Source organism: Aegilops tauschii, chromosome 2 (genome assembly GCF_002575655.3).
Source record: "Aegilops tauschii subsp. strangulata cultivar AL8/78 chromosome 2, Aet v6.0, whole genome shotgun sequence".
In the NCBI taxonomy this organism is placed as follows: Eukaryota; Viridiplantae; Streptophyta; class Magnoliopsida; order Poales; family Poaceae; genus Aegilops; species Aegilops tauschii.
In genome coordinates, this window is record NC_053036.3 from 151,312,149 (window position 1) to 151,334,674 (window position 22,526).

Sequence of the window (22,526 nt, forward strand, 5' to 3'; positions counted from 1 at the left end):
GGAGCTCTTGCTTATCACATACTTCTCAAAGCGACGATGTTTTTTAATCTTATTATCATTTGTCGAAGCTTTGATCTATATGTTGTCATCAATTACCAAAAAGGGGGAGATTGAAAGTGCAACTATCCCTGGGTGGTTTTGGTAATTCCTAACAACATATAGCTCATTGAGCTAATGCTATTTCAAGATAAACATTTCAGGAAAGCTCAATGATTGGCATGGCATGGATTAGAAAGTGGACCCTTCAAAATGCTAAGGACAAAGGATTGGCTTAAGCTCAAAGCACACGACTCTACATTTTCTATTTTAGTGATCCAAGATCACATTGAGTCTATAGGAAAAGCCAATACTATTAAGAAGGGATGAGGTGTTGCTTAATGAGGATCTTGCTCAAAATGCTTAGTGATATGCTCCAAAACCCTCCACTACTTTCTCATATCCACATATGTCCTAATCCAAAAAGTCCAACTCGGCCCCACCGAAATTTCATATCCGGAGCCACCGAGTTCAGTTGTCATAGCCACTGCGAGAAACCCTAATCAATTCGGTCTCACCGATAGGGATCTCGGTCCCACCGAGATGGGGTTGTAATCTCTCTGTTTCCTTTTCGTAACGTTTCGGTCAAACCGAGATGAGCGATCAGTCCCACCGAGATTGCAATGCAAACTCTCTGTTTCCCTTTCGTAACGTTTCGTTCCAACCGAGATGAGCGAATCGGTCCCACCGAGTTTGCCTGACCAACTCTCTGTTTGACTATTACCAAAATCGGTCTCACCGAGTTTGTGTAATCGGTCTCACCGAGATTACGTTATGCCCTAACCCTAATGACATCAGTCCCACCGAGTTGATCCAGTCGGTCCTACCGAGAATCCTAACGTTCACATTTTGAACTGAATCGGTCCGACCGAGTTTCATGATTCGGTCCCACCGAGCTTGGTGAATTGTGTGTAACAGTTAGATTTTGTGTGGAGGCTATAAATACCCCTCCACCCACTCTTCATTCGTAGAGAGAGCCATCAGAACATGCCTACACTTCCAACACATATTTTCTGAGAGAGAACCACCTACACTTGTGTTGAGGTCAAGATATTCCATTCCAACCACATAAATCTTGATCTCTAGCCTTCCCCAAGTTGCTTTCCACTCAAATCTTCTTTCTACCAAATCCAATCCTATGAGAGAGAGTTGAGTGTTGGGGAGACTATCATTTGAAGCACAAGAGCAAGGAGTTCATCATCAACACACCATTTGTTACTTCTTGGAGAGTGGTGTCTCCTAGATTGGCTAGGTGTCACTTGGGAGCCTCCGTCAAGATTGTGGATTTGAACCAAGGAGTTTGTAAGGGCAAGGAGATCGCCTACTTCGTGAAGATCTACCCGAGTGAGGCAAGTCCTTCGTGGGCGACGACCATGGTGGAATAGACAAGGTTGCTTCTTCGTGGACCCTTCGTGGGTGGAGCCCTCCGTGGACTCGCGCAACCGTTACCCTTCGTGGGTTGAAGTCTCCATCAACGTGGATGTACGATAGCACCACCTATCGGAACCACGGATAAAAATCTCCGTGTCAACATTGCGTTTGCTCCTTCAAACTCATCCCTTTACCTTCATATGCAATTGTTTTACATTCCACTGCTATACTCTTAGAATTGCATGTGTAGGTTGATTGCTTGACTTGTGCTAAGTTGCTAAAATCTGCCAAGAACTAAAATTGGGAAAAGGCTAGATTTTTATTTGGTCAAGTAGTCTAATCACCCCCCTCTAGACATACTTCCGATCCTACAGGGGGGCCTACGAGGGGGGCAGGCGCGCCCCCTGCCTCGTGCCCCCCTCGGGTACCATCTCGCGTTGATTCTTCTTCCCATATTCTCCAAATATTCCAAAAATATTCTTCGTCCGCTTTTATTCCGTTTGGATTCCGTTTGATATGGGGTTTCTGCGAAACATAAAACATGCAACAAACATGAACTGGCACTGGGCACTGGATCAATATGTTAGTCCCAAAAACAGTATAAAAAGTTGCCAAAGTATATGAAAGTTGCATAATATTGGCATGGAACAATAAAAAATTATAGATACGACGGAGACGTATCACACCACCTTTTCTTTGGCTCTTTGAAGCATCCTCCGTCTCTCCGTGTCTCTGCAAAATGAAGGACTCTTAGTGTTGCTGATCTGGGGCATGCGGTAGTACTGCTCTTCGAAGCGGTAGTACCGCAGGCTCTTGCGGTAGTACCGCTCCTTGGGAGCAGTAGTACCGTGGCCTCAGGCCAGGCGCAGCTGCTCGAGCGGTAGTAGGGGCGGATATAATTTTTTACATCCGCGCCCTACGCGGTAGTACCGCTCCGTTGGCGCGGTAGTACCGTGGGCTCTGGCCAGGCGCAGCAGCATGAGCGGAAGTAGGGGCGGATGTAATTTTTTACATCCGCACCCTACGCAGTAGTACCGCTCTAGGCTTGCGTTAGTACCGTGTCGGATTTTTAGATCAAAACTCAGCGGAAGTAGTCACAGATGTATTTTTATATGTCCGTGCCTTCCCAGCCTAGACTAGTCCTGCCTTGCGGTAGTACCGCAAGGGGGCGTGGTAGTACCGCGCCAGCGGTTCTACCGCTCCCTGCCTTAGTGCATCTGGGCTGGTTCTAGCCCCTGTCATGCTAGCGGTAGTACCGCAGTTCTTCGCGGTAGTACCGCGGGCCCGTGCGATAGTACCGCTTGTATGGTGCGGTAGTACCGCGTGTCGCAGGCTGAGTTGGAGGATAACGGTTGGATTTGTTCTTTCACTATATAAGAGGAGTCTTCTCCGAGTTGACTACCTCTTCCATCCCCAAGCTCCATTGTTGCTCTAAGCTCCATTTCGCCCGATCTCTCTCCCTAGCCAATCAAACTTGTTGATTTTCTAGGGATTGGTTAAGGAGGCCACGATCTACACTTCCACCAAGAGAAATTTGATTCCCCCCACTAATCCCTTGCGGATCTTGTTACTCTTGGGTGTTTGAGCACCCTAGACGGTTGAGGTCACCGCGGAGCCATATTCCATTGTGGTGAAGCTTCGTGGTGTTGTTGGGAGCCTCCAATTAAGTTGTGGAGATTGCCCCAACCTTGTTTCTAAAGGTTCGGTCGCCGCCTTCAAGGGCACCAATAGTGGAATCACGACATCTCGCATTGTGTGAGGGCGTGAGGAGAATACGGTGGCCCTAGTGGCTTCTTGGGGAGCGTTGTGCCTCAACACCGCTCCAACGGAGACGTACTTCCTCTCAAAGGGAAGGAACTTCGGTAACACATCCTCGTCTTCACCGGCTCCACTCTTGGTTATCTCGTTCCTTTACTTGTGCAAGCTTATCTTGTATTACATTCCTTGCTTGCTTGTGTGCTTGTGGTTGTTGCATCATATAGGTTGTTCACCTAGTTGCATATCTAAACAACCTACTTTGATGCAAAGTTTATATTGGTAAAGAAAAGCTAAAAATTGTTAGTTGCCTATTCACCCCCCTCTAGTCAACTATATCGATCCTTTCACCGTGGACATGGACACGACCAGACCAACAAGGACGGTCGCCAGCACAAATTTATCCTAGTTGTACGTTGCATATAATTGTATGGATTTGATGATTTCAATTTGAGGTAATTGGTTGTGGAATCATTTTTTTGCGTGATGGTCGGTCACTGTCCAAATGTTTGAGGGCCCGTATTTTGCTAGTTGTGGTTGTAGATGCTCTTAAGATACCGGACGAGCCGTAAGAAGCGAAGTAGCCAACCCCGCTCAAAGTTCGGCTCAAGGAAAAACTTATTTTTTACAGTTAGAGAGAGGAATGTCAGACCCGAATCTCTCCTTTTCTTGAACACCCTTAGCCGACGGACGTTTGCCACGGAGGGTGGTATTTGCGAACGGTTCCATGATAGTTTTAGTTGTGAGAGGGTAAGAGAGGTGGCATTTTTTTCGATAAGGTAGTTTTTTTTAAAAACTGTTGTGGTTTGATCCTGTTTTACAACTTAAGGGCATATACAATGGTGCTATCTTAGAAGTGCCACGTAGGATAAATGATGAGGTGGAGGAGAGAGAACTCATAAGAAAAGGCTTGTCTTCTCTTATTTAAGAGAAGACAAGAGGTGATCTCTTAGCACAATATGTCTCACCACGTTTTTAGGAATTGCTAGTTATTAAAGATAAGACTAAGAAACGACCCATTATAGACTCTCTTTTTTGTCATCTCTAGATTACATGCAAAACTTAAGATAAGACTATCTTATCAACCATTATACATGCCCTAAGGGCATGTACAATGGTACTATCTTAAGTGTTGCCACGTAGGATAATTGTTGAGGTGGAGGAGAGAGAATCCATAAGAAAAGGCTTTGTCTTCTCTTATTTAAGAGATGGTCTCTTAGCCCAATATGTGTCACCATAATTTTAGGAATAACTAGTTATTTTAGATAAGGCTGAGAGATAACCCATTGTATACATGTTTTATTGTCATCTCTAAATTACATGCAAGATTTAAGATAAGACTATCATGTCAACCATTGTACATGCCCTAAAAACTGCAAACAATGGTTCGCTTGCCACCCCTTACAGCGAACGTTCGCCAGGTACAGTTACCTTTTTTTTTTTTCTGTGTGTATCTACAGTTTAGGTCCTCTCTTCTCTTTCCTTCAGCAGCCGTCTTGTTCGTCCCATCCGATCTCCGCCCACAACAACCCGAAGACGCCGACGAGGTAGCCATGGGCGACAGCCAGTACTCCTTCTCCCTCACCACCTTCAGGTTTGCTCTCTCTCTCCTCTCTCTCCTCGGCCTTTCCCCCTTCTCTGTCTTTCTCGACCTCGGCTCGCCATCTCCGTGCTCGTCCCGCGCCGTCCCAGGGCGAAGTTGCGCCGCCTCCATGAGCGAGCTCTCCCAGAAGCCTCTCCTCGGTAGCCCCCACTGTCCGGCCGATGGCGTCTCCTTGCTGGCTTCCTGCGCCTTCCCTGTTCAGATCCGGCGCTGGCCGCTCCGGCCCTTACAGATCAGCGGACAACGGTGGAAGGCTGTCTCGCCGTCGTGGCTGCCGGTCCTTGCTCCCTTGTTTTCTAATGGTGCTATGCTCCAGTGCTGTCTCCACGGGGTGTTCCTGCTTCGTCTTCCTTTTCTTCTATTTCGATCGTTCGCCTAAAGCTAGGTTAACGAGACATCGGGATCCTCGTTCTCCCGTGATGGTTCTCCCTCCTGGCCCTCGGCATTATCGCTTCTTGCTCTGCACCTATATTTAGTGTGGCTTGTTGTTCATCTCCATGCTGGATAGCTAATGTGCTTGGCTTGCTTATTTGCAATGAATATCTAACTTTTCCCCTGATTTCGTTCAGCCCATCGGGGAAGCTGGTGCAGATCGAACATGCGCTCACAGCGGTCGGATCAGGCCAAACCTCCCTTGGCATCAAAGGTGCATTCTGTGCAGTAATCGTGCCCCCTAGTTTTTGCTATTAGTGGTCTTATGCTGCGGAAGTTTTGTTATTTTAGATTAAGTTTGAGAGAGTGATGTATAGGACTTGGGATTTGAGCTGAGCTTATTGATGTCTACGAAGACTGATATACCACTAGAGCTAATAATACAATGCATTTGATAGACACACGCCTTACTGGTTTCTTGATCTCAACGGGTTTGCAGATCATGTTCATTTTTAAGTTGTATTATGCTACATTCTGCTTATGAGTGCGAAGTTGATGTTTGGTTACAATGCATTTGATAGACACACGCCTTACTGGTTTCTTGATCTCAACGGGTTTGCAGATCATGTTCATTTTTAAGTTGTATTATGCTACATTCTGCTTATGAGTGCGAAGTTGATGTTTGGTTTGACACATTTTCTGAAGTATTTGGATGTTATCTGTGAACTGCTTAGTTTGTAGCATGTCCATTGTAAAGTTTGGAGTTCTTTCCACCTTGCATTTGGATGTTCCATGGAAACTGTTATAGCACGTTCTCTGCAAAGTTGGATTTATATCGACCTAACAGTTGTTCAATTATTTTTGCTTACTGCTATACTGGCCTTATGTCTATTCACCGAGGCCCTGTGGGATTTATAACCGTATATTCATGACAAAAAGGTGCAAAAAGTGCACATTATTAGTATCTTCTTTTCCAGCATACCAGTTCGTTTGCTTTTCAGCATATCAAGCAGTCGTGTTTGTGTTGTGGAAGTTAAAAGGCAATCTCTTGTTTTTTTTTTTGCCAAGTTTTTCTATTCACGAGAGAAAACTTAATGTTTGCTGTCATTCTTTATACAGCTATGAGTTAGCACCAATCTACTACCTTCTTTTATAAACTAATTGACTGAATGAATCTTAGCTTCATACGTATGGCGCGCATTTTTATCAGTTTTTTCACTGTTCTATTCTATCTATAATACACGGTCATGGTCATAAGTACAACCTTTTCACTTCCCTTTCTGAGATATGTGTCATGTTTGTAGCTGCCAATGGTGTAGTTATTGCCACCGAGAAGAAACTGCCTTCTATTTTAGTGGACGAAACATCTGTAAGTGTACCATTATCCAGTTTCAGTTTCTTCTCTACTTGTCATCGTTTGTTGTTATCTAAAAGAATGTTTATTAATCTGTTTCTGCAAATTTTTAGGTGCAAAAGATTCAGTCGTTAACTCCAAATATCGGTGTTGTCTACAGGTATTTTTTTCTAGTGTTGCTTAATTTTGTAATTCATTTTCCTATCTTGGAGAAATTTCATTTCAACTATTGTAACCATATTTACTTCTGTTGCTGTATTACCCTACCCCAACTAAATGTTATACTGGTTAATGTTCTTGAGTTTCAATTATGTTTGAGCCAGTCTTGCTGTGTGCGCTGCAACATGTTTTCCCACTTCCATCACTGATGAGCTGGTGTATGTATATATGGAAGGATAAATTGAACAATTTATCTGAAAGGTTCCTGGCTTCCTGCCTTTGAGTGTTTCACCTGAAGGCAAAATTTGAAATACCCATGTAGCGTATGCAAGGAACCAGCTGGTTAAGATCAATCGGTGTAAAGTATCTTAGAGATAGCATGAATAACCCACCCTTTTTAGGCAACATGATGACTGTGCAAGAAGGTAATAGAAAATTTCTGTTTGTTATTACCATGCAAACTATGTGAAAAGGGTCAACTCATTGGTGCGAGTTATTAACCTAGAGCATTCCTTGATCATGGAAGTGCACACTGGAGATCAACAGCTAGACTTGTAGTGCTAACCGCCAACAGCTAAGCAATCAGAATAACCACATTTTTTCCCAATTGTTTATTGTATCTCCGAGCTTGCCAATGTGGCTCCATCAATACAGTTTCCAATCGATGTTACTGACATTTGGTGTGTCTTCCAATCTCCCAAGTGTCGCTTGTTGCATGTCTGTGCACTTACCTACTCATTGTTTTCAGTGGGATGGGTCCAGATTTTCGTGTTCTTGTCAGAAAAAGTCGGAAGCAGGCACAGCAGTATTATCGGTTGTACAAGGTATCTTCATGAGTGTTTGGTTTTGACTTAAAAAAAACTTCCACATTTGGTAAAGACGCCATTTAAATAAATTGCTATGGATAATGTGCGGGTCACCTCTACCCATGTTCTGTTATTATTTCCCATGTAAATATTTTTTCTGATTATTGTTCATTTCGAAATGCAGGAAACCATCCCTGTTACCCAGCTTGTCCGAGAGACTGCTGCTGTTATGCAGGAGTTCACTCAATCTGGGTATGTTACTATGCTCTACACCTTTTTTTAGTATACTACTAATGAAGTTAAATTGTTAAAATCAGTCATGCATTTGCTATACCAAATTGCTATAAGAAAAACAAGTTGCTTGATAATTTCTATATATAGTAGTACCAATAGCAAAGCCTATGGACCGTTCGATCATTCTAATCAGACGGCTCACATTTAGTGGCTTAAAGTAGATGACTGCGGGGCCACATACATATATGCTGGTGGATATGGTAATGTCGCAGTTCAGGATCCTAGGATTCCTGGTGGGCCCTACTACCGTGCTATTGTGTTAAGAAGTTGAAATAATTTGACTAGGCTTGGAAATTTGGGGCATGCTCCTGCTCCCCTGCCTGGTCGATTCGGCCGGACGCTGGGAGGGACTCCCCCGCCCCCTCCCCCACACACAGCACCCTCACACTGCATTCCATCTGTAGACGCTGGAGTCTGCATTTCCTGTCCGCCTTAAGTTCTCCCCAAGTCACCGGGACGTGGCCTCCACTGCTGATCTCTCCGCTGTCTCCTCTCAGGAGTGTGAGGACTCCTTGAAGTAGAATAATCTAGGTATATGCTGGTGTGGCCCTGGAAAAACTAGCGAGTGATTCAGTTAACCGGTCCATTCGCCAATTAATCTCCACTCCCCTGATGACTGATAACCCAAACATTTTTGCGTATGACAGCCAAACGTTCAGTTCAAACTTTATAGAAATGTATACTTTTTTTTTTGCGAATGTTATAGAAATGTATACTTATCGAGGCCTGCATCATGTTAGAAACCAGTACTATATTTTACTCCTTATACATACCATGTAACAGTGTTATACTCATAACCTTATTCCTGCAGTGGCGTAAGACCGTTTGGTGTATCACTGTTGATTGCTGGTTATGATGACAATGGCCCGCAGTTGTATCAGGTATGTGCAAAGGCCCACATGATAGACCTTGCTATTTTCCTTCCCACTATTCCAGATTCAGTCGCATCTTAACAATAAGGCACCAGATGTGTATTATTGGGTTTACCACTCATCTACTTATGACTGTTATTTCATCCATCATATATTGTTATGGTAAAAGCTAATAAAAATGCTGGATTTCTCATTGTTGATTGTTTCTTTAGGTTGACCCATCAGGGTCTTACTTCTCCTGGAAAGCATCAGCTATGGGAAAAAATGTGTCAAATGCAAAGACTTTTCTTGAGAAAAGGTAGATGGAGGATCTATCTATCCTAGCACTAGTATTCGTCACTGTTAAGGCTTCAGTGCGTTTTTTTAATCTGATGATCATAATAAATTGCATTATATGCTGTTTAATCTTCCATCCGTTCATTAATACAAGCAGCATGTATGTCGCCAAGGTTCTTTTTCTCTTTTCCTTTTTCCATGATCATATGATTTAACTGACATAACTTTTACTTATAGATACACAGAAGATATGGAGCTTGATGATGCCATCCATACTGCAATTTTGACTCTGAAAGAAGGGTAGCTACATTTTTCTAGTAGATGACGTATGTCGCCAATTCGGTATCTATATTGAGTACTGACTGTTTTTGGACTCGCAGATATGAAGGTCAAATCTCTGCCAACAACATTGAAATTGGAGTTATTCGAGCTGACCGTGAATTCAAGTATGTATACAAAGTCATTTATGCTGTTTACAACATAATTATCAGATGCAATGTCATCATAAGTAGCCTGCTGTTTTGATTATATGTCCAATATGTTTGTGCTCCTATGCTCCCGTTTTATTGGTTGTAACTGCCATTATAGGGCTTTTTGATTAGAGTACAAATTCATGTCTACATTCTGACTAGTAACACGAACCATACAAAAATGCAGAGTTCTAACTCCAGCGGAGATCAAGGATTTCTTGGAAGAGGTGGAGTAAGCTGCCGGTTGACAACTTACTGTCCAACATGAAACGTTTCCGAGCAAGTCTCCATGGAGCTTGTCTGATTTGCTCCAGTAACTTGCATTTGAGTCCTTGTGAATGCACATTGTAGACATTGAAGATATAACCTAATGTTAGGTTTATGTTTTGTTTTGGCCTTTTCTCTGGATTTGCGTGCCATTTTTTATCTGGTCTATATGATTATCAGTTTGCAAAATGAAGCACTAACGAAAACTATAATTGCTGCGATACAGTTCTCTGTAACATCGAAGCGGAGCATATGAATTTGGGTAGCAAATTGGCATAATACGTCTACTGAATCCCTTCCCGCCAGAAGCCATGAATTTTCTGCGAGTGGATTTGGTTTGGGGTGTGGGGGTACGAGCCTCGACGTAAACAAATCGTACATATGACGGTCTGTTCAATAATCAGGTAACTCATACTTCCTCCATTCCAAAATAAGTGTCAACGGACAGAGGGAGTACGTCATAACATATGAATAAATGACGTGTCATGAGTGATTCTCAAAATAATAACCAAGTTATACTACTAAGAAATATCACCAAAATGTCAAGATGATATACCGGCGCAGTCTCTAGAAGGTGCTCATAGGGATACGGTGTGCGTTCATAGGGGTGGATGTATGCCCGTATATATACGAGCGTTTGTGTCTGTACTGATGTTCAAAAAAAAAATATCACTAAAATTGGAAATTCATTTTGGCACATGGGAACATATGCTCCTGCCGTCGAAGAACATATTTCAAAATGTCAAAAAATTTCAAACACAAATTTTACGCTCACATCTCAACATTGTATGTGTGTATGTCAAGTTTTGTGAAAAACCGACATTTTATATGCCTTGTGTAAATAAGGTAAAAAAAGTCTCATGAAAAGCCTTTTTTAACACTAAATTTTGTGTTTTTTTGCATGTGACACAAAAGTTGTCGGTTTTCCACAAAACGAGTTTGTATGCACGTAGAATGTCAGATACGCGAGAATAATTTTCTCAGAACTTTGTGACATTTCAAAATATGTTTAGAACACATTTTAAAATCCAGGAGTATATGTTCCCATATGTCAAAACGCCACGCTCCGAGTAGTTATCGGCCAAAAAAAACTATGATAATGTTAACGAAACTTTTTTGCGCGACCCCATCGATGCCATTGATCCGCCACCACGAGTTGTCTCTAACCCGAAGCTGTTAGTCAACCTCACTTTCTTGTCCCATCCTTGTTTCTGCTCTTCCCCAAGTCCATGCACTTCGGCGAATCGATCCACCCACCCACCAGTCCACCACCCATCTCTCGCCGCCGCCGGCGATGGCCATCTACGGGATGCCCGGGCCATCCACCATGGCATTGCACCTCTCATGATCTCGGTCATCGTCTTCTCCCTCACTTCTGATGTACGCCTCCCCACCTTCCACCACTCAATGCTCACGGGTGCCGACGGCAAACGTGTCTCTTTCCCAGCTTTAGGCCTCTCCCAGCACCTGTAGCGCGCGCAGATGCTCGATTTGCACAACTAACAGGGGGATTTGAGAAGACGAACGCGCCAATTGGTGGATTTATGATGGCCTTATTCGGGGGCGACTTGCAGCAGAGGACTATGCCGACGCTGGCGTGGTTGAGCAGCAACAGAGGGTCTTCAGTGCTGGGCGCGTGGAGAGGGGGCACTGGCGCCGACGCTGTGGAGTGGCAGCAGGTGGCCCGCAGCTCTGGCTCGAGGAGAGCATCAGCAAATGGCACGTCGCGGTGTCACAAATAAGCAAGGAGCCAAGGAGCATCAACAGATGCCCATCTCGGGAGGATATGCAACACATGGAGTTCAGGTGGGGCAGAAAACAGAGGTACTACATTTTCTATATTGTAGTATGAAGCAACATCGATCATTTTTCACTCAACGGGACGCACAACTTGTAAACTCCTACTCATGGCAATTAGTAGTTTGCATTTTTTGTGGTGGCAACATTTTATTTTTTGACCACAAAATAATAATGGCAAATTATGGGATGACTTAAGATGCGTTTGCCATGTCATCTTCAATTTTGTTGGCATGTCATATGTCAACTAAATTTTTGACACCATGGCAATTAGTAGTTCTTTTTCTGTTTTGTTACATGACAACTTTGGATATGCATATTTTATTTCTAAAACGGCAAATTATCATCCCACTAGCTTGTAGCTTTTCTTCACAACACATGGCAAGTCATTTTGAATTATCATGGCAACCGATATTAAGGTGGCAATTAGGTAGCAGAGAAAAGACCCATCATAACATATCAATTAGTGGCAATAAAATGGCAACTTAAACGATTAAGCTATGGTTACTATTAGGTTCATTGCCATGGTCTATATAGCAATAGTTTTTGAATTTTTCATGTCAACATCACATACATTTTCTAAATTTGCCATCATATTCGAAAGAAACCAAACTTTGCCATGTGAAACATCACAACAATTTCAGATTTTGCCATCATGAATGGAAACAAAAACATTCTAAATTTTCCATGTGACCTATGCAAACTTTTTCTAAAATTTCCACCATTTTTCCCTTTCAAAATTTGCCATGTTTCCATGATTTTTCAGATTTTATATTACAAACAGTATTACTTGCCTTGATGTACAACTATATTTGCCATGTGACCATTACATCTTTTCCTATAAACTGCCATGCCTTATTGAACATATAAACCCTCAAGAAATGCTAGGCAGGATGAAGGTGGCCACGTCGCCTTTAAATCGCCATGAACAGTACTCGTGCCACCGCCTGTAAATTCCGTGCCCCGCCAGGGCATTCTCGTCATTTTGCATACGGGCGTATAAAACGCAGCCCGCCCGTGGAGAAACCCTAGCCGCTGCCTCCGCCCACACTCGAGCCCGCACTTGCGCCCCCACCCACCCACTCTGCTCTCTTCCCCGATCCCCTCCCACCAACCCTAGCCTCCTGCCTCCCCGCCCGCCCCCCCCCCCCCCCCCCCCCCCCCGCCGCGAGCCCCTCCCTTCTCTTCGTGCCGCCGGCCGTCGCGGCGACGCAGAGTGGCCCAGATGCGGCCACCCCGTGGTTGGCCTCGACGAGCACGGCCTCGATCCGGCCTCGGCAGGAAGACCTCGAGCCAAGGAGCGCGGCCTCGATCGGGTCTCGGCATCTGGGGCGGCGACGGAGGAGGGGAAAGGAGGGGAGCAGCAGCCAGCATCGGGACAGTGGCGGCGACTTGACTCCATAAGCTGGTCGAGGTGGTTCAAGTAAGGCCGGTGGTGGGGTCAAGGGGCAGGGGAGGCGGGCGAAGAGGATAAGAAGCAGCCGGCCCGTCGCGATGGTGTGAGGCTGCAGGGAAGAGGAAGGAGGAGGACGACGGGGTGAATGAGTAGGTCAGCCCTCATGGAGACGGCGCCGCCGGCCAGGGGCGCTGTTGGCGCGCTGGACGTCGTCCTTCTCAACCCGTGCTCGCCTCCCCTCGCTTCTGGCGCCCAGGAGCTCGAGTAGGAAGAGGAGACCTCGATGGCCTGCGGCTCGCGGAGACCCGCGCATCCTCTAACCTCGACAAGATCAGGTCAGTTTATTTTCTTCCTCTTTGCACACCAGTCCAGGTAGAGGTGGCACGGTGGAGCAGGCATCAGACCAAGTTTAGAACGGACCAACCCTTGCTTTTGTAGAAATTTTGCCCCCATAGTTAGTGTATAGCGGCTGGAGACAAATGATGTTTTTCGTCATTTGAACTATTCGATACATGCTCCAATTACCAAACGAATGGGCAGGCAACGGCCATTTGATTAGTTATGTTACATACAGCTATGAATGCCCAACAGGCAGTGAGTCCAAGAGCTCTGTCAGATGTTCATTGCATATATCCAGTGCAAAGAATGATACAGAATTTGCAAACCGAAGCAGGCGCCAAAATGATTAAGTCCCTGATTGGGTTTAGATTGCGCATATCTGTAACATAAATATTAAGTGACATATGATGCATTATTTGAAGTATGATATGCCAAAACCTATACCTGGGCTAATATACCATGGCTTCCATGGAGTTTGATGTAGATTAGTAAATGGCCGTGTGCCCACATATGCTTTCTTTAGAATGTATGTTATCTGATTTCCAAGAATTTCCTGAAAGTAGATTTGATATCCTCCTTACATGTTCAGTGTTCATTTCTGAAAAATTGTTAACAGGAGAATTTAGTGTCTCACTTTTAATCTAAGTGATAGAAAACACTGCTTGTTAAAGTAATCTTAGTTAGACAATGATTTACCTAAATAACTAACTTACTCATGATAATAGCTTCGTTATTTAATCTGAATATCTGATTGTGCTTCTAAGCAAAATACTATAAAAGTGCAATTATTTTCTTTTTATTGCATCACTCTTGCCAGTATTAATTGTGGGTTAGTGGAGCGCTAAACTTTTGTATTTTATAGCTTCGAGATATAACTTTTTTTTGTTTCTGAACAAATATAAATTTTATGTGTTGCAGGCAATTCCTTTCAATCCATGGAACAGTGTGTGCGTTAGGCGATAGCAAGGCCGTCGGACAATCATGATGCTATTTTCTTATTTGAAATCAGAATGCTACTAGGACATTCTTAATTTTGGAAAATCAGATCAAACAGGAGATATGATTGGTACCTGGTGATACAATTGGAGAAAGGGATATGATATGTCTGGCAATGGTTTAGGAAGGTATTCACTTATCCGAAACAAAAGCATAGGTATGTTCAAGCAAGGAACTGAGCATGGCAGTTAGGTGGTGGAGTGTGTGTCCTTGAATTGTACATATTTTTTTCTCTGAAAGAAATTCACTGCGTAGATCATTGTAGCTATTCTCGATGTTTTTATCTGTTCCAATCCAAATTTGATATGCCAGTTGCTTGAAATTCTTGAGACACTTTGCCCTTTGGAGTAGCGGCTTACAGTTATAAAGATACATATCTTCTGAATTTGTATTTAGCCTATGGATTATAGTGCATTTATCTTGCCATTTTTATTTAGCCTATGTGCATTCGTTGTAGTCCCAGCTTCCATGTTATGATGTGCTTGCTTCAAAAGAATTGTGTGAATTTATGTCACCAAATCAAAGATAGCCAGTGATTTTTTGTGATACACTTTGATGTATACTTTCCAAACACGCTTGTCGTATTTAAGACTTAATAGTCTACCAAATCCTGGCAAAAATAATAATCTTAGTTTGATGCGATGCGGAACAGTAGCTGCAGGGTTTGGTCTTCGTCTTATTTCTTTATACATTTGATTTGTATTTGTTCCAGATACAATTGGTGTTCAGATTGTTAGGGACGAGGATCATCAGTGGCCATGCAGGAGCAACAACAGGAGATCATGCCCAGTTCGTGAATTTATTCTCCTAGCTTGGAGGCTTCCTGCTCAAGGTGCACGCTTCCTTCCTTTCCCCTCTTTTCTTGGCAATTACTTCCTTTCTCCTCTGATTTGACTTCATTTGCCTTCTTGTATGAAGTTGTGTACTTCAAGTGTACAAAGCAGTATCATGTTGAGATTCACGAAAATTGCTAATTTATATTAGTAATTATGTAATCATGTACTATGAACTTCCTCAAATTAGCCGGTTAGTCTCGTGTGGACATTTATTTGCTGGTGAGGGAAGCAGTTTAACATGTGTGTTTTCCCTATGTTGGCATCTGCTTCCTCAGATAATTGATGTTAGTTATCCACTTGCAGTATAAATAATCTCTCTAATCAGTAACATTGTTATTGTAAATGGTCCCTGTATTTTTTTTGCATATTGCTATGTGAGTAATATTCCACCCAAAGAATAATATTGCTATATCTCTAATTTCTGCGTTGCAACAATGGATGGTTCTGCTTTAGGTCCTATAGCTTTTTTTGAAGCTGTAGTTCCTTTAGCCTTTTGGTGTCATGTCTTTCTGACTATTGTAGCTGTACAATTTGACAATATATGCTCAAATGTTATGTGTTCTTTACCTTTAGATTTATCACTCCAGGTGAAGGGATTATCGGTCATATAAATCCCGGTAGACTGCCCGCCCACCTGAGGCACTTGCCATCGCTGTAGCACTTACGGATGTGCTTCTTTAGTGTGCCTTCTCTCATCTCATAGTAAATTGTTTTGTTGTTCCAAATAATTGCTGCAGGAGGGAGCAGCAGGCATAGAAGAAATCCCAAGCCAATTTTGCTCAGCTGTAGCATCTTCCACTGATAATAAGTCTGCACAGCAGCCTGGTGAGGTTTGTTCTTGCATTTAAAAACATAAGTCTTTCAGTTGCTCTCTACTCGCTGGTAAAGAAGCATAGTGAATTTCCTTTATAAATACCCAGCTGAAGAATACCTTAGTTAAATCAATCAATAGTGAGTTGTATTACTAGAGAGTAGAGACGTAAGAAAACGCCCTTAGGTGTGACACTCTACGTGGTTACCTTCTTAGTCCCAGCTATTGACATTACTGAGATCACACTTTGCCAAGCGGAATGTTTGTTTCTATGTACTTCTGGATGCTAATTTATCGTTCTTGATTTTCATGGGGATATTCCTTCATTATTTGGTTACCTGTCAATGCTCGGTCCTATTTCCCACCTTGTGCTTTGACTTCTTGCATTTTTTTCGTCTAAGTTATTAGGCTACTGCTGCCTGGTTTGCGCATGATGAACCACTAATTATGATGCACTGCTGGCCGGTCTGTCTTTTTTATGCTTTTTTAGTGACAACATTCAGACTTAATGTTTATTACTTCATTTTAGAGTTTTAAATTAAGACATGCGGTCAATTTATATGGTCTTCTGAAGTTTCACCTTCCCTTTGTCATATTGGTTTGATCAAATCAATGGGAAGCCGACATTATTTTGATGTACTGGCTTACAGTCTTATTAAGTACTCCCTCTTCAAACTAATACAAGACCTTTTAGATCACTACTTACCTTTTAGATCACTAAAATAGTGATCTAAAAGGTCTTACATCTTAACGCACATTTAACTACTTTATTTGCTGTACTATTGTGGATGTACCGTAGAATAAAGCAGTCCTCCATTTTTCTTCTCTGCAGGTTGATGTTCTTGCTCAGTATAAGCCAACAATGGAGAAATTGACCAAGCTATGTTTCATGATCAGTTACAGACCAAGCCTATCTTTTTGCTGCTTCTACATGTTGCTATGATGGTCATTCAGCCCATTTTCTTGAACGTGCACTACAACGAGAGATCTGGGCTGCTTCTTTGTGGCTTCCAAACTTAAAGTGTTTGTTTGGAAGTTAGTTTAGTTTTTTGTTGTGGATTCACAGCTTCTCACATGTACCGTCCTCTTAGACCTTTAGATTTTCAAAGAAACTAAATGAAGATATGGTGGTATGGTCTCAATAGTACAACTTAAAGCCTTCCATGCTTTATATTTTGTCTGAAATTTGCTCTGGAAGAATCATGTATCTATGTTAGATCCGATGAGAAAAGGCGGCTTCCAAGCAGAGGATGCGGGAGTGTTGGCCACATTTGGTTTTCAGACTTGGGTGTCTAAATATTCTCACAACACTTGGCTCCCTCTCGGCCTTTGTGCCATTGGCGCAACGAGTCATCTAGTAAAACACAAATCTTCAAACATTGCCATGTCACCCTTACAAGTTTTCCCAATTTGCCACGATTTAGGAAAATAATTGTCTATATTTTCCATGCGACTTTTTTTCTCTAACCTTGCCTTCATTCATGAAAATTAGTTTTATACTCCCTCTGCAAAGAAATATAAGATCGTTTAGATCACTAATATTAACATTTTCTAAAAATTGCCATGCTTTAGAGGACAAAATCCCTACATTTGCCATGATTTAGGAACACCATTTTTTCTTTCTAAACTTGTCATCTGCCTATAAATTTTGCCATGAGTTAGAGAACAATCTTCTAATTTTACCCTGAGTACCATGCTTTTTCATGTATATAATGTTAGATAGTTGTTTTGATGGCAAATTTAAGTATATGTTGACTTTTTATCGGGTTAGGTTTGCTTCATAGACATGGCAATTTTTAGCTGAAAGAATCTGGGACTCAGGATTTTTTTCTTCTCGATTCTAATTGATTTTTGTTTTTCAAAGTTCATAATATAGCACAAGGTTCTGGCTGGAGGAGCTATATGAGCCTGACCCTTTTCGGCCTCGCAATCATGCAGGTGCGTTAGTGTGTTCGCTCACTGGCAAAAGTCTTCGCATCGCATGGGGCCGTTCTGATGTTGTACGTGCTCGGGTCTCGCACGCTCGTTTGTGATGCGGTGCATCCTACGATCATTCCCATGTACACTTCGACTACTCCCCAAGCTCCAAGAGGACATACGATGAGATCTCAACCATACGCCATTGGACACAAGATGAACTCACTCCTCTTCGAACCGTCATTTTCCACATATGAGACATGGTTACTACCTCATGCATGGACCTTGCATATACTCAGGTACAACCTAGATGACCATGGAGGATCCAAGGACCAAGGCCAAGCATGGAAGAGGAGAAGGAAGAAGAAGATCGGAGCAAGACTGGACTTGCCCGGATCATCCGGATCCCCAGCCGGACGATCCGGACCAAGCCCGGATGATCCGGACCCAGACCCGGACGATCCGGGTAATGTGCCCGAAGACACCTGAAGCCTGCTCGACGAAGCCGGATCATCCGGCCGTCCGCCCGGATCATCCGGACTCCCGACGCCCGGATCATCTGGGCCATCATCCGGATCATCCGGACCATGCCTGCGCGCGTGACTTGGGCCGAGGCCCGTGTACCCCTTCGCCCCTCACTTACCCCTTCGTGGCTTAGACTATATATACTCCTCCCCCTCCTCCATTTGAGGGTTAGCACAGGTTTAGCTCATTTGAGATAGAGCTTTGCTCATCCATACGGATCTACTCCATGAGAGAGACCGCGCGCCTCTATGGAGAAGATCCACCTTGGATTCAAGACCCCCTCACGGGTGGCCCCATCAAAACCTCCTCACGGAGAAGAACCGGTTACCCTATGTATCGTCCCTTGTTGATTTTGGACCGTGTGATCTCTACACTACAAAAAAATACACTTCCGTGATGATACGTGTTTGTCACAGTAGGTCGCGTTTTTTGTCATGCATGTACATCCATGACGATTTTATGACAGAATCAAGATAGTCATACCTGTGCTGTCGTAGAAGTGTTACATGACATTACCAAAATTATCATCACGGAAGTGTCCACTTCCATGACGATAAATCGCGCGTCACAGAAGTGCTTTCGTCAAGGGTGACCGACACGTGGCATCCACCGTAACGGAACGCCGTTAAGCTATCGGGTCGGGTTTTGGATCCGATAACCCGTTAACAGCCCCGACCAATGGGGATTTTCCACGTGTAAAATCATCATTGGCTGGAGGAAACATGTGTCGGCTCACCGTTGGGACAGATGTCATCCGCTCATTGGACCGAAGGCGCCTATGATACGGCAACACATGGCACGGCCCAACAGAGGCCCATTCCTGTGAAAAGGCCGGCCCGTTTGACTTGGTCAAAATGTGGCGGCCCGGCCCACGGAAAGCCTGTTAACGGCCTGTTCGCATATAGCCCATTTACAGCCCGCTAACCCAGGGCCCGTTACGCCCTATCCGAATTAGGCCCAGTAGCGTCATCTGGGCCGTCCAATATGATTCAGCCCGTTTTAACTTCCGGCCCATGTGTGGCCCATGACTTCTTTCGGCCCATATGAGGACCTTTGTAACTCTTGGCCCATTAATGGCCCGTGGTGAAACTGGCCCGTAATGAACAGTGTATCACTTTATACCCATTAACGACCCGTTATTCCGTTGGGCCGTTTCGAGCCCAAGTTATCTTTCGGCCTTCTCAAGGCCCATTGATTCTTGGGCTCATTTGCAGCATTCAGTTACATACGGCCCGTTACTGTCATTTTCTGCTTGTGGGCCAAATTCAGCCCGTCGTTATAGTCGGCCCGTTTGCGAACCATTAATACGTCGGGCCGTTTTCATGTAAAAAAACCCGTTGGGCTGTTTTCATAGAGTTATCAAATATGGCCTATTAACGGCCCGTTATGGTCCACGAATAGTACGGCCCATGATTGGCGAAATGATGATACGCCCCGTAGAAGGCCCATGGATCCTACGGCCCGTATGAGGCCCATGGATAGTACGAACCGTAGAAGGCCCATGGATCGTACGGCCCGTAGAAGGCCCATGGACCCTACGACCCGTAGAAGGCCCATGGACCCTAAGGCCCGTATAGAAGGCCGATGGATCCTACGGCCGGACGAAGGCCCATGGATCATACGGCCTGCAGGAGGCCCATGGTTACAACAGTCCGTGTGTTGCCACGATTATTTTGGCCTAGTTACCAAAAATAGGCTATTGTGGCCACTAGAAAAAAACAGAAAAAGAACTGCAGTGACTACAAGCAAACAACTAGGCAAGACAATAAGGAAATAAATAAGAAAGCAATTAACGCTAGCCTATTACCGCTATTACACATATTACATCCACTGGGCATCAAAGTTCGCCACCAGTGCAAATATAGGGAACAAAGCAGCACATTACATACACTGGCCGTCAAAATTGGCCACCAGTGCAAATAAACGCGGCAGCAAAACAAGAGCATAACTGAAACAACTTCAGAAGAGCTCAAGAAACGTTATCCTGGGTATCCACCATGCTGGCAATAAGCTTAGCAAGCTGATTAGCTTTGTCCTGTTTGGCGCTAAAATCCTCCAACGCTTGCTGTTGCACCAGAAAGTATGCATCTGAATGCTCCAGGGACTTCCGCAGTCCTTCCACTTCTTGTCGCAGCACAGCTGATCGATGTCTTTCAGCTTGTAGTTGATACTCAAGAAACCGAACTGATTCAGACAGTGAGTTTGAATAGCTTGTGCAAGCGGTAGTGGCCAGTAACTCGAACACTAAACCAAGACAGGACTTTGGGGTTGTCTCGCTGTCTTCAAGATAGTCTTCCTTAGCTGTTTTATCAGCTTTGTTGGAGACCAACAAGGATGTGTCACTATCCTGAACCTTATCTGCATTACTTCCTTTACCATTGCTTAATAAGGCACTCTTCCCCAATATTCTGTCAGCATTCTAAAAGAAGAAACAAGCAGACACATAACAAGTTTAGCATGTACTAGTATATGAAACTCATTTCGGTGAACCAGTTCATTAGTAAGGTGGACAGGATTAAACTACCAAGTCTTCTATTGCCAAGTACTAGTACATAATAAAAGCATCAAACAAACATATATCTATGTCCTATGGTCACTGCATTGTCTTGCCAAATCAAAATAGAGACACGGTTCAAATCATATCAGTTCAAGACAAAGCAGCAGTGAAAGAATACAAAGCGTGGGAAACTACACGGCACAACAAGATTTCAGATGGGTACCACGGGTCTACATGTACAACAATACTATTGGCTCTGTTGTGATGCTAGTAATGTGCATGATATGAAAGTCAACTGTATACACAATTAAAATTGAAATCAACAGAGCTATTGATAAGAGCAAATATGTTAAAGAAACATGCGTGAACACACCTGCTGTGCCATTGGAGTTTCGATTGGATCCTTGAATTTAAAAATAAGTTTGTATGAGTAAATACAGTGATACAAGAGCAAAGCAATCATAGTTAAAAAAGGCGCGCCTAAGCGAGCGCTTAAGCGCGCCTAGGCTCTAGGCGTTGGCAAAACGCATTGCGCATAACTACGCATAATCTGTGCATAACTGCGCATAAGCATGCGCTTTGGTCAGTAAAGCGCAAGGCGGTGGCAAAACGCACAATTAACGCCTAGCACTTTTTTGAACTATGATAGCAATGGAATCTTAAATTAGAACAGTTGTTCTTCAGATTTAGGCACTTGTTCTACATGAACAGAGTACAGTAAGACGCAAGAATATAATACTTAAAAATAGAAAATGAGCTCATAGACCTTACCACATTCTTGGTTCGGGACCAGTACAGAACAAGGCGTTCCTAGTCATCGTCCAGTAAATGTGTCTCAGGAGAATGTAAGGGAATTTGATGAGTTCCTTTGCCGGTGAAGTACGTTTTCTTCAGGTAATTCCGATACTACCACCAAGCATTCTTAAAGATAGCAGAGGTATTAGCACAGGTTACCTCATCCTGAGTTTCCAAATCGGTCCTTCTCTATAGAGAAAAATGGGAAAATTTGCTGTATTATAACCATCATGGAGGTAGGATGTGTGGGACGAAGCAAAGTAATTGCCATGAATAACATTACTTACATATAACTCCTGGACAAACACCTGCAACTGGCATTTTCCTTCATCTTCAGTATAATATTTCCAAGATGGGAAGATACGCACATATGATTTAACAACATCAAATGCGATAGATGCTAAACTACGACTAGCTGGTTGTGCGTCCTCCACAGGAATAAGCGTACTAACTGGTGGAGTTGGGGTTCGCCGTGATAGTACTGGCCCTTTGGGCACTGGAGCTGCCTTACTAACTGCTCTTGTTTGGGAGCTCTGTGATGGAGATGGTGCTGTGTCAACAGGAACTTGGTTACTATCGGCTGGGGTTGGGGTTAGATTGGGTGAAGCTGGTTCTCTGTCCATCGCAGTAGGGGTACAATCTGCGGGAGTTTGGGTTATGTGTGGTAGGGCTGGTTCTTGTGCATGTACAACCGGGGTGCTATCTTCACCAAGAGGTAGCACTGTTTTATTTGAAGACCGTGTTTTTAGTCCGCTAGATACTAGCATCACCCTCTCCAATTCAAATGGCTGATAAACAGGAAACATAGTTGAATGAACAGACATTGTATGAGAGATGAGAGACATATGCAATAGATAGTGTGGAAAAAATAGGGCATGAAATAGTTGACATGTATATTGTTTAACTAAAACAGATAGCATGACATAATTTCACATATATGATGTCTATCTAAACTGGATAGCATAGCATAACATAATTCAAA

The 22,526-nt window shown here is 43.5% G+C and overlaps 1 protein-coding gene and 1 long non-coding RNA gene across 7 annotated transcripts; both read left to right on the top strand.

Annotated features, from left to right (window-relative positions):
- The first annotated feature begins 4,533 nt into the window (after positions 1-4,533).
- On the top strand, positions 4,534-9,914 carry LOC109741035 (proteasome subunit alpha type-2). Its single transcript, XM_020300111.4, has 11 exons — positions 4,534-4,756; positions 5,335-5,411; positions 6,442-6,506; positions 6,605-6,651; positions 7,399-7,474; positions 7,641-7,708; positions 8,562-8,631; positions 8,835-8,920; positions 9,136-9,198; positions 9,279-9,344; positions 9,556-9,914. Exons 1-11 carry the CDS (start codon positions 4,545-4,547, stop codon positions 9,602-9,604), a joined length of 879 nt encoding a protein of 292 aa, XP_020155700.2. The 5' UTR covers positions 4,534-4,544; the 3' UTR covers positions 9,605-9,914.
- A 1,257-nt stretch (positions 9,915-11,171) lies between these two features.
- On the top strand, positions 11,172-18,586 carry LOC109741043 (uncharacterized). Of its 6 annotated transcripts, none has more exons than XR_012202145.1 (5): positions 11,172-11,459; positions 14,086-14,320; positions 14,876-14,995; positions 15,737-15,829; positions 17,749-18,586. It is a non-coding gene; the product is annotated as an uncharacterized lncRNA (long non-coding RNA). The 6 variants fall into 6 exon arrangements; XR_012202146.1 differs by having other exon boundaries at positions 15,737-15,824; positions 17,749-17,914; XR_012202142.1 differs by lacking the exon at positions 17,749-18,586 and adding an exon at positions 16,643-17,056.
- Positions 18,587-22,526: the final 3,940 nt, after the last annotated feature.

Excerpts from the sequence above, each read along its gene's own strand:
- LOC109741035 (XM_020300111.4), top strand. The coding sequence starts at position 4,545 with ATGGTTCGCTTGCCACCCCTTACAGCGAACGTTCGCCAGGTACAGTTA. Across the intron at positions 6,507-6,604 it reads TTTTAGTGGACGAAACATCT|GTGCAAAAGATTCAGTCGTT; the intron begins GTAAGTGTACCA and ends GCAAATTTTTAG. Across the intron at positions 9,199-9,278 it reads ATTTTGACTCTGAAAGAAGG|ATATGAAGGTCAAATCTCTG; the intron begins GTAGCTACATTT and ends TTGGACTCGCAG.